General features: G+C 35.5%; 1 protein-coding gene across 1 annotated transcript; it reads right to left on the reverse strand.

Annotated features, from left to right (window-relative positions):
- Nucleotides 1–8,616: 8,616 nt before the first annotated feature.
- On the reverse strand, nt 8,617–11,817 carry LOC108231199 (E3 ubiquitin-protein ligase TRIM21-like). Its single transcript, XM_017408114.3, has 2 exons — nt 11,704–11,817; nt 8,617–11,560 (listed from the first exon to the last, which is right to left on the reverse strand). Exon 2 carries the CDS (start codon nt 11,556–11,558, stop codon nt 9,924–9,926), a length of 1,635 nt encoding a protein of 544 aa, XP_017263603.1. The 5' UTR covers nt 11,559–11,560; nt 11,704–11,817; the 3' UTR covers nt 8,617–9,923.
- Nucleotides 11,818–15,364: the final 3,547 nt, after the last annotated feature.

The following is a 15,364-nucleotide window of genomic DNA, read 5'->3' on the forward strand; positions in this document are numbered from 1 at the left end:
AAAAAAAAAATGTATAACCTAATAATTTAGAGCAAAGGGAACATATAAAATTGTATTTTGTAACTCCAGCACGGAATTTTTTTACATATGTGCTAGCAAGAATATTTTAAGGACGTTTTTCAGATATTAAGATTTCATTTTGTGCTGCACCATGGTGTTTGTTAGAGCTGTTTACTTAACAACAAGAAGGTTTTCTGTTCAAATCTTGGCTGAGGCTTTTTTGTGTAGAGTTTGTATGTTCTCTCCATGCTTGCACTTGTTTTCTCCTCATACTCCAGTTTTTTTTTCCACAGTCCAAAACTCCCGAAAGTTAAGTTAATCGTTAAATCTGAATTGACCTTAGGGAGTGTGAGAGCTTGGCTGCCTGTCCTGTGTGTTTTTAGACTGGTTATGGGGTGTTTCACCTGTTGACTGCTGGGATAGCCCCTGTGACCTTTAAAAGCAGAAACAAAAATAAGTGGGACTTTATCTTTGAACTTTAGGATGAATTATTAAGAAAACAATTTTCTAGAGAGATCTGAACTGGACAATTCAGCCTATATGTAACACACTTGCTTTTAAAATTAATTGAAGGGAGGTGTCACGATTCTGCGATGTCGAGGAGCACAACAGCTTGGTGGTAGACAGACTACAGGAGACAGATATTAGGTAAGTGGTTTTATTTACAGTGAACGAAAGAATATACGGAACGGGATCGAGATCTGAAAATACGAAAGAAGAAAACGGTAAGTAATAAGACGAGACTGAAAACGAGCAAAAACTAAACAACTGATTTTAGGCTTACTAATTGTCAGGTGAGGTTCTGCATTGGCTGTAGGATCTGTGATTACTTCCCAGGTGAAAGTTTTCTTGTGTTTGAGTCCAGGGTGAAAACACCAGGCAGTTTGAGCTTTCCAGAGTTGAGTGTAGATGAAGGGAACAGGAGGACATCAGTGAACCATCTTCAAGGCTGGGCTTTTACGAAGGAACCGGGACCAGACTGGATTCTCAGGCAGGCAGGAAACTCACTGAGGAAAACGAATACACAAAAGCAACAGGTAAGTAAATCTCTGACTTTGACAGACTGATTACTTAAGCTGGCTCGGAGACTTTACCACACGGTAAGCAATGCTCCAGCACCGATCTGGTTCCCACCACAGCCTTAAATACACCAGTCCATCTGATGCCTCATCTCCTTCAGGTGTGCAGGGGGAAAGTCCAACTCCACCAGCAGGAGGAGCCGGCCACGCCCACCAGGAAGTGCAGAAAATCACAGATCACTACAGGAGGAGTGTTTCTGTTTTCTATTTTTGTTGATATTGCAACTGAAATATAAGCATATGCATCTGATCAAAAAGTACACTTTGTACACTTGTCAACATTCTTTTAAGACTGTTTTCACTTTTTGTCCTTTGGTTTATTGATGTCGTTGTAAGTTTTAATTACCCACTTTACCTTTGCATAACATAGTTGTTGTTTAAAGTTATATTACTGTTTGTGTTCTGTGTTGCTTTTACAATTTCTGTTGTAATGCAAATTATGAAAGTCTGCCACCCGATCAAGTGCCAGAAGAAAACTCCAAATCACTTACAGACTAAAAAAGTTCCAGATGTCAAATGCTTTAGAAACAAAATAAGTCTAACAGATGGGTTGATATGAAGGCTTTTATGCAACATACATGTCACATACACATAGGAAAAGTCCAATTAAACACAGTGAAACACAACAGTTTTTGAAATGCCATGCAGAAAAAAGGTTCCATCTGTCCTTGTCCAAAAGTGAATTGAAAAGAGACTCAGCTGAATAAGTGCAGCCTCTAAAATTCCTTGTAAACACATTATAGGTCTAGTCTGTCTAATATAAAGAGCCAAGACATAGCAGCGATATAAACGCTGGGCTGCATCCATAAATGCATGAAGCCAATCTTATGTCAGCATCTGTTGGCAACTTTCTATGCATTCTGATGCACAAGAGTTACACTGGATAGAAAAAAAAAATCAATGGAAAGACCCACATTTAGCTCTAGTGAACACATATTTGAAGCAAATTTAGGAGTAATAAGTTAAATAACAGTACACACAAGCCATAAGTGCAAGTTTACATAAAATTATTTTTTTTTAGAGAAAATTCCACCCCTTTTGAATGTGACAAATATGAGCAAATTTGATTTAATACTGCACTATGCTATATATGTCACCAATATTTTACTATATTAAACACAGTTATTTATTTATGATGTTACTTTTTCAAAACTATTAACTAGTTTGCACAATGTTAAATTTTATGTAGCAAAAATAATCTTTTTGGTCCAGAAGGTTCTTTTGGTCTGTCGAAGAAAACTGGAGTACCTGTAGAAAACCCATGTGTGCACGGAGAAAACATGCAAACTCCACACAGAAAGGCCCCAGATCAGGAGGAGAACCTGCAACCTTGTTTCTGTGAGGCGACAGCTCTAACCACTGCCTCTCAGTGCCACCAAAATAGACTTAATATAATTCATCTAAATGCTGTTAGAATCCAAGAACAAGTTTTTTGAGCAGAAAAACAGGTCACTGTAACTCTGAAACACACACAGTTGTGTGCAAAAAAAAAAATGTTATCAGGTAACAAAAGATTTAAGAATCTGATGCTTAAAATTGCTTCTCATCATTCTGTGGTCAACTGATAAAAGAAAACTAGACCTGAAAAAGCATCAGTCAATTACTATTGTCCACATTTCTGTGTTCAGCTGGGAGGAAACACAAAGAGGTGTTTTATTGGAAGCTGATAATGTATTTATTGTATAATAAGGTGTGACGGGAGTTTCACAAATGATCCTCAGAACTACTGCACAAAAAAAGCAAGTGCATATTTAAATCAATACTTAAGGCCTAAAAAAAAGATATATTAAAGCACATGTGTTGTCATTCTCTGGGATTTGGAAATACCTACAACATTACTGCTGCTACTATTACACAGAGATGTGACTTCATTCATGGCTCTGAAGTATGTTGATCTGTCAAACAGACAGAAAAAGATAAATAACAAGTGGAAAAAAGGATATTTGAAAACTTCTTGGCAGGAGAGACAGATTTGCATTAAAGTACAGACAGCAAATATTTAAATATATATTTCAAAAAACAGGTGAAGTCATTGCACCACTCCTCAAAACCAGCTATTAGTATTGAAAACATTACATTTCTCCCCCATAAGTCTCTGTACATTTTATTTATTGGTCTGTGTAAAATATGTCTGGTTTATGGCAGGAAAGTCTGTTTTCTGAACAGAACTTGTTTTACTCTGAACTTTCTGCATGCAAAAAGCTCAGTGCATATATATATATATATATATTTTGAACAAATATTCACTCATAAATTAGTTCATAATTCTGCTGTCCACAGAGTGACCCCAACTCACAAAATCCACTCTAACACTGTGGTACATTAGCCGGTTCTCTTCAAAATACTAACAAAAAGGCATGTATAAATGAGGAGACTCACACAGACGCAAACCACAATTAAAAAAAATTGTGCACACTTTAAAAACATACAAGGTCTTTCTTTTGCATGCTGCAAAAAAACGTTAAACCATTTCCAAAGATAAAAGAGAACTTTTATTCTCAACCCATTCAATATTCATTCCATGTGAGGCCCAACAGCAGCCCGATTAACTCCTCTACTCACTCCGTGTTGGCCACCCTCCTTTCTTTTCATTTCATTTGCTTGAATTGCTAGATTTTTTCTTTCTTCTGCAGAGGCAAGACTTGCTTTAAGCAAAGCATCCTGCTCTTTATGTTTGATCAGGGTAAACACAGACTACAATAAGGAGGATTTCATCAACAAAGAAGCACAAAAATGATGTAACAGTTGGAAATATCATTGGGGAATTTAAAGACAAAACAAGACGCGTCAAAGAAAACTTTCAAACAAATAGAAAAAGATTAAATTATTCACATCAAATTTGTTCTTTGGAAACTTAGGAACTAAGTGTGTCATTCAAATTCTCACTTTGCAAGAACTAGCGCAAAGTTCAGCTTACATAGACTAAATTGAAACGTTCACAGTTCATTTTTTTTAAAATTTGAACTAAGTTTCTAAAACTAAAGAAAACTACTTCAAGTTTATTCATCATGTTCATGGTTTATATACGGTAACTAAAATCGGATCAAATGAAAAATGTCTTGCTAATTTATATAAAACTTAGGTAATAAGTAGCACATGTATGACACTTATAAATACCAATATAGTACATTTGTTTGTTGCTACATAGTTTATTCAATTATATTGTTTTATATGCATCATAAGTTTCAGTAAAGCTGATCTTATTAACATAGCTTCAATTTCTATGGTCAGACTACAAAACAATTTGGTAAAAGACTGACTTATTAGGATAACATGCTCAAACACAATCACTTTTATAGCACTTTAAGGCTGATGCTCCATTTTTACTGGATTCTGCTTTAATATATTTCTAAATATACTTTGGCAGTCTCAACATTACAGTTCAGTTCATAGCTTTCAGGTTAAAAAGCCTTTTACACAGTTTAATCACGTTTTCCTTGTCAACCTGTTAAGGCACAAAAAGCACCAATGTGTTTAAATGTATATTTCCTCCGTACTACGTCACTCTTTTTCACTAAAATAGCTTTTGTTTAAGTTTATATATTTAAGCTATATCCTCGGTAAATCTGCTGCAGGATGTGTTTTATAACACTGTAGAAAATGATCAAATTACTGTGACTGAAGGGTGTATAGTTTCTTTTATTTTTTTGTGTGTGTTTGTGTGTTTTTCAGATTACAAAAAAAGCATCTTGTAATCTCCCATTCCAGGTGCAGCCTTCATTTTGTCACAGTCTGATAATACAACATGTACTCTGAGATAAATGAGATTATGTTCTTTTCTTTCTTTCACCTTTTTCCATTGTAGTTTAAACGTCAATAAATAAATTTTATTTTCTCACATTTCAACGTTTCTCTATGAAATATGAGTTTGGTGCCTCAGATGTCCATCTGTGGAAGCAAATGCAGTGAAAATAACTACAAAAAGTGCAGCAGGCTCCATTATGAAAGCATCAACGATGACAGACGTTGTCGTCGCAGAAACATAATACAACATAACTCGCCAGACCTTGTGAGTTCAGAAAACAAAATGAACAGAGCACGGTTTATTGGTATCTTTTTCTTTAAAAGAATTGTCCTAAAATTTATTGTGCTCAGGAATTGCTTTTCTCTTTTTTCCTTTCTCTCTCTCTTTCTCTCTTTTTGTAGCACCATCCATACTCTGACTTTTGTAAACACCATAAGAATATAAGTCTGTTTTGTATACTGTTGCCTCAGAGATTAAAAAGCGGTATGTGTATTTTTGTGTGTATATATATATATATATATATATATATATATATATATGCCTGTGTGTGTGTGTGTGTGTGTGTGTGGTCTGCTCAGATTAAAGCCTGTCAGAAAGCCTTAAGATCAAAGCCTTTGTGGAGCACAAATCTTATCTGTCACTGGAAAAGCCACAGTTTTGTCTCCTCCATCTCGGAGACGGAGAGCAAAGCCTCTCAGCCGTTGTTTTTTCACTCTATCAGTTTGTCATGTTGTGAAAACTTTGATTCTACTGTCAATGTGTCAATAATGCTGTTATAAATGCACTGTTGACATGTTGACACCTCTTCCTACCTTTAATTTAATCATATGACACACTTGTTATTTCGTCAGGGTTTTGGTTTATTCTGGGCTTTTTTTAGCTCCATTGTTTAAGACAAATTTTCAGCTTTTTTCTGTAGTTTTAAAAAAGACTAGTTTTGGTATTATCTGGTGAAGTTCCATTAAAATCTTGAAATTGATAAAGAGCATACACAGTTGTTTTCCTCATTTAAATTGATCAAAATTTGGCTAAATTTGTAATAAAATACAGTTTTAAACTGACTGATTTACTTTTGATTTATGCTGTGCTAGAGATAGTAATTGTTTTGACATAAATCATTAATATAGTGGTTTGAAAGCTTCTTTCTAGCTTTAGCTGAAGGCAGTGTTTGCCATAAATAATATAATTCTAACATTTTGTTTGAGATACTAGGAACAAATATGAAGCCCTGCATATATTCTGAACAAAGTATTATAGTCCTGCCAAAAGTGTTACAGCTAGCTGCTGCTGCCACTATTATAAATAACTATATAAGATGAAGATCTAATAAATAGTGATGTCTTGAACCACTCTAAACTGCTTTGACTAGCCATTAGTTTATTGGTCCAGTCAGATGTATCAGTTTCTCTAGACTGAAGTCATTTTAAAAGCTTCAGCAGGTAAAGTTTTAATTGGTTCTGTCCTTTCCACAAAATCCACTTCAAAAAATTTGAATATCTTTTAGGTGTTAATGTGTTTTTCTGTATTTTCTTTTTATTGGCAGGGTTTGAAACATCTAACCAGCACAGCACTTAACCACTTTTAAAGTATAAAACAATTTTGATCTTAAAGTTTATGTTTGCTAATAAATTTTAAAAAATGAATATTTTGTAGCATCACCACTAGAGATCCTTAGAGATCAGTGGAAGCTGTTACAGTCTTATTACCAGTTTCAGTCTGTTTCTCAAACAGTAGCAGCTGGTTCTAGCAGTGATTTCTATTGAAGAACTTCCTTACATTATAATAATCCCAGGAATGAAACAACATTCAGCTCTGATTTCTTGCATAATCATCAAATCACTGCATTGTGATATCAGAGCATTTAGTTGCTCAGTATTTTGTGCACATATTCAGGGCACATGTTTAACACAGCTTTCTCTGAGTGGGTAATAATAGCTCCAGTAACAAGTAAATTCACCAGAGTATTGTTCCATCAAGCCAATGATGGTGGCCCAGTAATGGCAGATCAGTGATTACAGATGATTAGTGTTTTTCTAAGCTGGCTATGACTCCACTCTCTGAGAGTTGTAGCTGCTTGCTAATTTGAAGACATTCCCAGGAGGACAAACAGCCAAAAGATGGAGATCTTCAGTACAACAGCTCGAGCTGCTGGATTTACAGGCTGAGAGGGTCAAATTCAGTCAGGCCTCGAGTCATCTTCAGTCTCTTTTAGGTCCCCTGGCTCTCTGAGGACAACTGATGGTGCCTAATGGATTGATTTGTCTCATTACATTTGCCACATCATTAGATGCACATACTGCTGAACAATAGGCATGCTCATAGAAACAGGCACATCCACACATGTGCTGTTTGGGGTCATCTGTGGTTATGAAGTAATAAATTATGTGGACAGCTAAAGCTAGGTGACTGAGCACAAGTACAAATGAGGACAGTGTTGTTTTACCCTCACATCTCCTTTGGATGAAACTCTCAAGTGACATTGTTTTAATCATTTTATCAAGCTACGCTACCATCTGCAACATGCACAAAGGTCAGCAGGTGCTAATGTCCTCTGTGTGACAGATAAGAAAAAGTGCAGCTACTCACACAATGTGTTCAAAGTAATTACAACCAGTGTGTGTTGGCAAATGCCTATTGTTTAACTTAATTATTTTAACATAGCTATATGGCCTTTTGACAGCACATAATTCTGTATCAAGGAACACAGATGCAAAAACAAAAAAAAAAATTTCTTAATTAAGTTCAATCCTTTACAAATAGCAGGAGGAGATCAGAGGAACTACTGTGTATGTTTCTGTTACCACAGCAATACAACTAGTTAGAAGAACAACAAGCATTAAGGTGTAAAGATCCTGGTTGATTAAATAATAATGTTTGGGAAAACAAAATAATTTGTTTTATCAAGTTTTATGAGCACATTCAATCCATGCTGCCATCACCAGAGTGTCTAAAACAATCAGAGGTGTTTTTTTTTAATTTCAAATAAGAAACATACTATATAGTTGGCTAAATGGATGCAAAATTTTTGTTAACAACAAAGGTTACATTTAACTGAGAGGTCAGAGCTGTGTGATCAACAACTCAACAACTCATCATTATACCCTCAATAACTAAGATGCAGTTATTGCAGTTGCTATGGAATCTAATAAATGCTGCCTTATTCATAACTAGAAAGTAATTCCTGAAAATACCACCCACCAGTGTTTTAATATTCACCTTTGCACTTTTCTTTTCCAGTGTGTTTTTCCAAGAAGTGCATAAAAAAAAAACACCTCAGAAATTTATAAACTGCTTGAACTGTCGTTTTTCAGCAATTTAGTTACAGAATATGAACAAAATGAAGTAAAGAGAGCATTTTAAAAGCTGCTGGTTAGTTAAAAAACAATTATGACTTTCTACTTCTTAGTAGCAGATAAACACCAGCTAGCTTGAGAAATGAGCATCAGTCTTTTATAACATCTGCATATTTTTTTACTGTTTCAGAAAAAAAGAATTATATATATATATATTTAAAATGTCATTAAGTTGTAATATGAGATTTGACTTTCAATCCACTGTGAACTTGTGATTATTATTTTTAAACATCAACTTACTTTAGAGGAGAAACTTGATGAAATATTTTCTGACTGTTGCTGAAAGTCTTTCATGTTTTTTTAGGTTTCAAGTTGTCAAGAGAGTTCCTAATTTGTGTATTAAATTTTGTGAAGTGACAGGTGCACTTTAATAGCACACTGCAGTAAATTAGTGCTCATTACCTTCAGCATTCTTTGGGAGGATTTCTTAGTTTGTCAGTTTTTTTTTTTTTTTTTTGATGTGACTGTTTTTAAAGAAATCAAAACAATATAATACAAAAGAAGAGAGCTTTTTTTTTCTCCACATAATTTTAGTGAAACGTTTCATAGAGAATGTCAAACATTCAGTCAAATACAGTATTGTATGGCACACAAAAAATAACGTTCACTTTTATAAATCAACTAATTAGAATTGCAACATGGAAAGAAAAAACAACTTTTTGTGAGGTTTTCAGAGCTAATGTAACATCTTCAACAACAGTCTAAAATTCAAACAACAGTCAGAAAGTCAAGCGATGCAACAAACTGAAATATTTTAACTGTTAGCAACACTGATAAATTTGTGATTATTAGATCAATTAATAAATGAACAAACATAATTAAACTGCCCAGTAATCAACAGTTCTAAAACATTTCATACAGACCGTTTTTCTCTGTGTTGCAACATGTTCATCTGTAATATTTAAACATCCATTGATAACTAAACTGACTAATCCAAAGTTTAATCTTCTATATGATGGGGTGAAATTTTAACAATGAATTACAAAACACACACATTTAGCTGGCAACATTTTGGGCTTAAAACATACATATAGATTAGAGCTACAAAGACAAACAAAGTACAAAAATACCCTCTTTTTTAATAAATAGTTCCATTAGTCGTAACTCTGTCAGATATGCAACTGAATTTGAAAGCCTGCATCAAATTATAGAGAACATGGAATCAGTCAAGCTTCAGTCTTATGACAAATCATTTAAGTAACTTTGGCTGAGTAAAATTAATTATTAGACTTAAAGCACATTAGAAGAACAAATCAATTTGTTTTTCATTTTATTCCATGCTGTTGTTACATCAGAGCTCTGATTCGTGACTTGAGGACTGTTGTATGACAGTAGCAGCTATTTATAACTACTATCAGGTTTTCTGTCAAGAGCTAACAGTGCTTTTATAAGACAAACTAAATGACTCATAACAAATGCTTTAACATTCTGACAGTACTTCTGACAATGCTGTAGCAGCATAAAAGCTTCTTTGCTCATATGTGTCAACCTTTGATTAAGACTGTCTTTGTCAGGGATTTTAGTAGTATCCCTAACCTGAAGAAGTGTGTGAACTGTAAATCAAAAATGTATGTAGTTGCAGGAGGACTAACATCTAAAATGTTCAGTTTGACTGGAGACAAATTATGACAAATGGACAAGCAATGGTGGCTGAGTGAAAACAGAAAGATGTTTTTCAAAAGAAATCATACAATTTTTTGCTGTTGTGATTTATGACAGAGCTCTCCCACAAACCATAAAAATCCCTCACTTTTTGTAAGTGATGGGCGTGATGATCAAGGGAGCCAAATTTTTACCTTTGTCATTGCTGCAGGGGCTGAAGAACGGAAAAAGCTTCCCCGTGAAGGCACATCCAAAGAAGGAGAAGATGTTGGCCCTCACATCCACATCATAAAAGGAAACCTGACCTTCCTCATAATCTACAAACACTCCAACCTTTTCAGGTATCTTCCTCACATCCAGGCTGATTGGAGGACCTGCATTGGCTGTTAACTCTTCTCCTTTTCTCAGCCAAATTGTCCAGTATCCATTCTTTGGGCTCAGTCTTATATCCCCCTTCCTGTTGATGGACTCATACACCACTCCTAAATCCCACTGTGTTTTGTCTTTTACCTGAACCTCATAATAAAATTTTCCTGAGGAGAAACCTTGTTTTGCCAAAACGTTGAGGACATGATCAAATCTCTCTGGTTTGTTTGGGACCTTCCTCCTCTGGTTTCCATGTGTGACTCGCTTCCCGTCCGCAGAAACATTGAGACCAGCGTTCGCTGTGTCAGGATCAAATGTCACATTTACTGCATACTTCTGTTTTTCTTTAAAGGAAGGATCACACAGTTTGTTTATCTCAGTTGTGACTGATGTCTCCAGCTTAGCCAAGGTCTCCTGAATTGCACACTGGGTAGGGTTGAATCTCACATTAGACCAGTCCTTCACCTGGGGGGAAGATATCGTAAGAGATAGAACATTCTCAAGAAATCGGAAGGGGTCATCTGTCAGTGAAATGTTATTAAGCTGCTGGTTTTTCAGTTTTATTTCCGTAATTTCTGCATTCAGTTCTTTAATGAAGTCTTCAGCCTCTTTTTCACTTGTTTTCAGTTTAATATCGATGACCTCAGATAGCTCATTTTGGCTTTTCTTGATGTAATCCACTAGAGCAGTCATCCTGTCTCTGCTGTATGACACTGCCTCCTCTGCATTACTTTTGCTTGCTTTCAGTGAGCATTGAATTGCATCAATTTTCTGCTGACGAGCATGGATCATCTGATCCGTGCATTTCTTTTCAGTTCCCAGCTGTTGTTTTCTTGTTTGAGCCTCCTCCTCTAGATTCACTATCTTGTGTTTCTTATGGTCTCCATTTTTGCAGGACTCACAGAGAAACATTTGATCCTCTCCACAAAAAAACTCAAAAGGTTCATCGTGATTCTTGCATAACCTGCTCTCCAGGTTATCAACTGTGTGAATCAGCTTGTGTTTCATTAAGGCTGGAATTTTCTCATGACGCTCCAGATGGGTTTGGCAGTAGGACAAGAAACACACTAAACAGGACTTTATGGCTGTGGACTTTGGTTCTGTACATAGATTGCAGAGTACTTTTCCACTTCCTGTTTGTTCTGGGGCACTCGAGGACTGACTTTTAACTGTGTTTTTGAATTTTTCTGCCATCTCAGCAATAAAAATGTTAACTCGAAGCATTGGTTTGGGGTAAAACTCCTCTTTGCACAGTGGACATTGAAATAAAGTGTTAACAATTGCCCAGTGTGTTGTGATACAGTCGAGACAAAAGGTGTGCCCACAGGGAATTGACGCAGGTTTAGTGAACACATCCAGACAGATGGAACAACAGACCTGCTCTTCAGTTATTAGACTTTTGGCAGAGGCCATTTCTAGAAAACAAAAGAACGAGCAATAAAAAGAACATTAGAGAAATATAAAACGTAACAGTGTTATCCTTGTTTCAATAACTAAAACACACAAATAAGATAAACAAAAAAGGCAAGGCTGTAAAGTTCAAAAACAGAAGTATTACCTGCTTTTTGAAGGCTTCACACAAACTTAAAAAAGTGTAACAGGAGCTAAAACTTTAGTCTTCATGCCGTCTTTTTGCTTTCTGTTTCACATGTGACTACACCTCATCATTTTCACTTCCGTTTGGAGTAAGTTAACCCTTTGCTTGCACAATCAGACAACAGTTTGGCAGTATTTCTTTCAGATTTAATTCATCTTAGAAGCTAAAATCAAAACATGTCCCATGACTTTACTTCAAATTGGTTTCTTTTTGTTGTGCATTATTCACCTTACATTTGACTGTTGGTGCCTTTTACTCAGAAATTTCTTTCATGTTAGCACAGATTAAAATAAAGTTGTCAAACAATAAACTGTACCACATTCACAAGTCACTCTTGTTAACACACACACACACACATATATATATATACGTGCATGGGTGTGTGTGCATTTTATGACATGTAAAGCTTGAGCATCTGTAAAGAAAACTGTAAATGCTGTCATCCCGTGGTTTATTCTCACAGGAAACAATGCTTCCTGCATCTATGAGGGCCTTTTGAAAGATGAAAGCAGTTGTGTTTCCATGAATTTTTCAACGCGTTTAGAGCTTCATGTGTGATACCGTGTCTTGACTCCTTCCTGTGCTTATAGTGAGGTTTGCAGAAATTAAAAATTTAAAAGAATAGTTATAAAATAGGGAATTAGCACATTGAACTTGAACTTTCAGTAAGCCAAGTTTGCAGTCGTCTTGTTTGGTTTGGCAGTTATGTTTGTATTTGGCTGTTAAGTTTGTTGTACACATCAAATTTTGTTTATGTATTATATCAAGTGACTTTTTGTTGTAGTCTTTAATGACTGAAGCTGAGTAGATGGTGAGACTTTAACACTGGCACTGTAATTGATAATAATAAGATGTAATCTCAAAAGAAGGTTTCTTAATGCAATCATACAAAATAAAGATAGAACTAGATTATTAACACATGCAGAGAGTAAACAAAAGGCTCTTTACTATAAAAATAATCTCTCAGACCAAGTCTTCTACAGGTCTCGCCTCACCGGGGTGGCTACCATAAAATATTTAAATCATATTTGGGTTGATGGAGATTCTTTTTGATCGTGGTCTATATGAGGCTCCAGGTCCCCCTCCTTCTCTGCAAGATTCAGTGATAGGTTCATTGAAAGATGAGAGGGAATCACTGGTTCTCTCCTCCCAAATTTTGGGTTTTACTCCTTCCATCTCTGATCGATCACAGCTTTCTTCCAACCTTCAGCCCCTGGTGCCGTCCCATTCTAACCTTGAATACATGAATTAGAGATTAGAGCAGCTCAGAGTGCTTGAGGACATAGACTGCTCTCTATTACTGAGACCTCCTGCTAGGTGTCTGCTTAAATTTAAATTGTGCAAATCCAGAGTAAAACCTGGTCTCTGTAGTTTGTCCCACAGCCCAGGAGAAGAATAACAACATGTACTGAATAGTAAACTGAAGGCTAAAGCATGTGACCACAAAAAAAATCTACAATACATAAACTCTATCAGTTCACATCCACCCGCAATGTATTTAAAATGTATGGTCAAACATTGTGGATGAACACATTCATATAAGTAAGTTACAATGGCTATGATAAAGTTTAAAGGAAGCTTTTATTTTGGTTGTCTTTACACATCTTGTAGAGCTTATACATTACAAATAGGCACTTCTTTTTAGCTTAGATTATTACAAAGTTAATGTTTGAATTTTGGGCAGCAACCACATTGGTAAAAATTTGGTTCAAAATTTATTCAGAAAATCTCCAATATGAATTAATTATTCTCGCACTGAAACCAATACTATTGTAGCACACCTAGATGGGAAAGTCTGGAGGATAAGACCCACAAATTGAATTAGTATTCATTCTTTTAGTTTCTGTAGGTTTGTAGATTGGTCTGTTGAAAGAGATTGTTGAATAATTAAATGATTCATATGTTTAGACATAGGTGAGTATAAATTAACTGCAAGTTTCTCATTTCATCTGGAGTTTCCAGTCTACACAATAATATTTTGAGAAAATGTTTTGTACTGAAAGAGGATTGTAATGGTAGTTCCCTGTGTTGTTCATAATAGTTATTCAAAAAAGGTACTGCTGCATAGCATGCAATCAAGCTGGAAAAACATCTACAATACAAAACAGCAGAAATGTGAGGCTGGAAGTAGTTGAGCAATATGTAATTTTCAGTGTTACAAATGCCACCATGATAATATTTAGAACTGTAAAAAGTTCTACATGCAGTTGAGAGTCATTTTATGGAGCATCTTTCTAAATCTCTGGTCTCTAAGGTGGAAATGATAGAGGTTTAGGACTGAAACACAGTTTTTATTTCAAGAGCTATTGTTATTTTAAACAACTCTTGCTTAGAGGTCTGTAGCAAACATCTGCTGTTTGTATAACGTACAACTAAATGGAAGGAAATGCTAGTGGACTGTACTTACTAAATTTACATATTAGGTGCTCTATTGATAAATCTAAAATCAACTCAAGTTTAAAAAAAAATTGGAAAGAAAAAATGGAAATATTGTTGAACCAAAGCAAAATGTTAGTTTCCTAGTTTTTCAGCTCAATTCAGTTTATTCAAATCAATGTATTTATACAGAATAATCACATTTCATAAAAAAAGGTATAAAAGTTAAAACAGAAAGTGCTGCACATCTGTGACAACTGACCAGGATCTGTTAGTTGCAAACATAAAAGCAAAAATGAAATATAAATTTAGGATGTCTTGGTTTTCCAGGAGATGCAAACAACCAAGAAGAACAGAAACAAATGCACCACAACAGTGTAAAAAGTGTGAACAAAAGCAAATCTATGACAATGTTGTCATCAAATAATCATCCTAAATGAAATAACACTAGTAATAACTTTGCAGAGATCACATAGGTTTACATTACTGCAGATTGTGTAAAAATAAAACGAATAAGAATTTATATGTGTTAGGGTAACCTTGCTCATTGATGAGGTAGAAAGACAAGACTCAGCCACCTCCATCATTCTAGTGTGTTTACAACTTGGCCAGAGCAAAGGGTTGTATTTCTCCCACCAGCAGACACAACACTTCTAGAGGGAAGATAAATAATTAGTCATGAGATGAGTTTCTCCTTTCATCCATCAGCCTGAGGAACATGGCTGCCATAGGAGAACTAAAGCCAAATAAGAGTGCCCCCCCTCCAGTGTTTTTGTTCTTCAGACACTCTGGCTTTGTTTTATAAGACAAGATTATAACACTCAAAAGCTTGTAAGGACACCTATATTTTTGTCAGGATTGATTAAAAGCTTTTGTTCTTTTCTTAGCTTTTGTTAAAAAAAAAGGCTTTTAGGATCAGAAAAAGGCATTGGATGAAGTAAACAACTAAAACTGAAAACAAAACATGAAAAGAAACAGAGAAAGTCAATTAAAAAAGAATGTTCTATCAGTGAATTTGTGTCATTAAAAATCTCTTTTCTCTTATTTGTGCCCGAAACAGTGTCATCTGTAATAACTCAGTAATACCATCCATCCATCCATCCATCCATCCATTCTCTTCCGCTTATCCGGGGTCGGGTCGCGGGGGCAGTAGCCTAAGCAGGGAGACCCAGACTTCCCTCTCCCCAGCCACTTGGGCCAGCTCCTCTGGGGGAATCCCAAGGCGTTCCCAGGCCAGCCGAGAAAC

The sequence above is a fragment of the Kryptolebias marmoratus genome, linkage group LG9 (genome assembly GCF_001649575.2).
Source record: "Kryptolebias marmoratus isolate JLee-2015 linkage group LG9, ASM164957v2, whole genome shotgun sequence".
Taxonomy (NCBI): domain Eukaryota; kingdom Metazoa; phylum Chordata; class Actinopteri; order Cyprinodontiformes; family Rivulidae; genus Kryptolebias; species Kryptolebias marmoratus.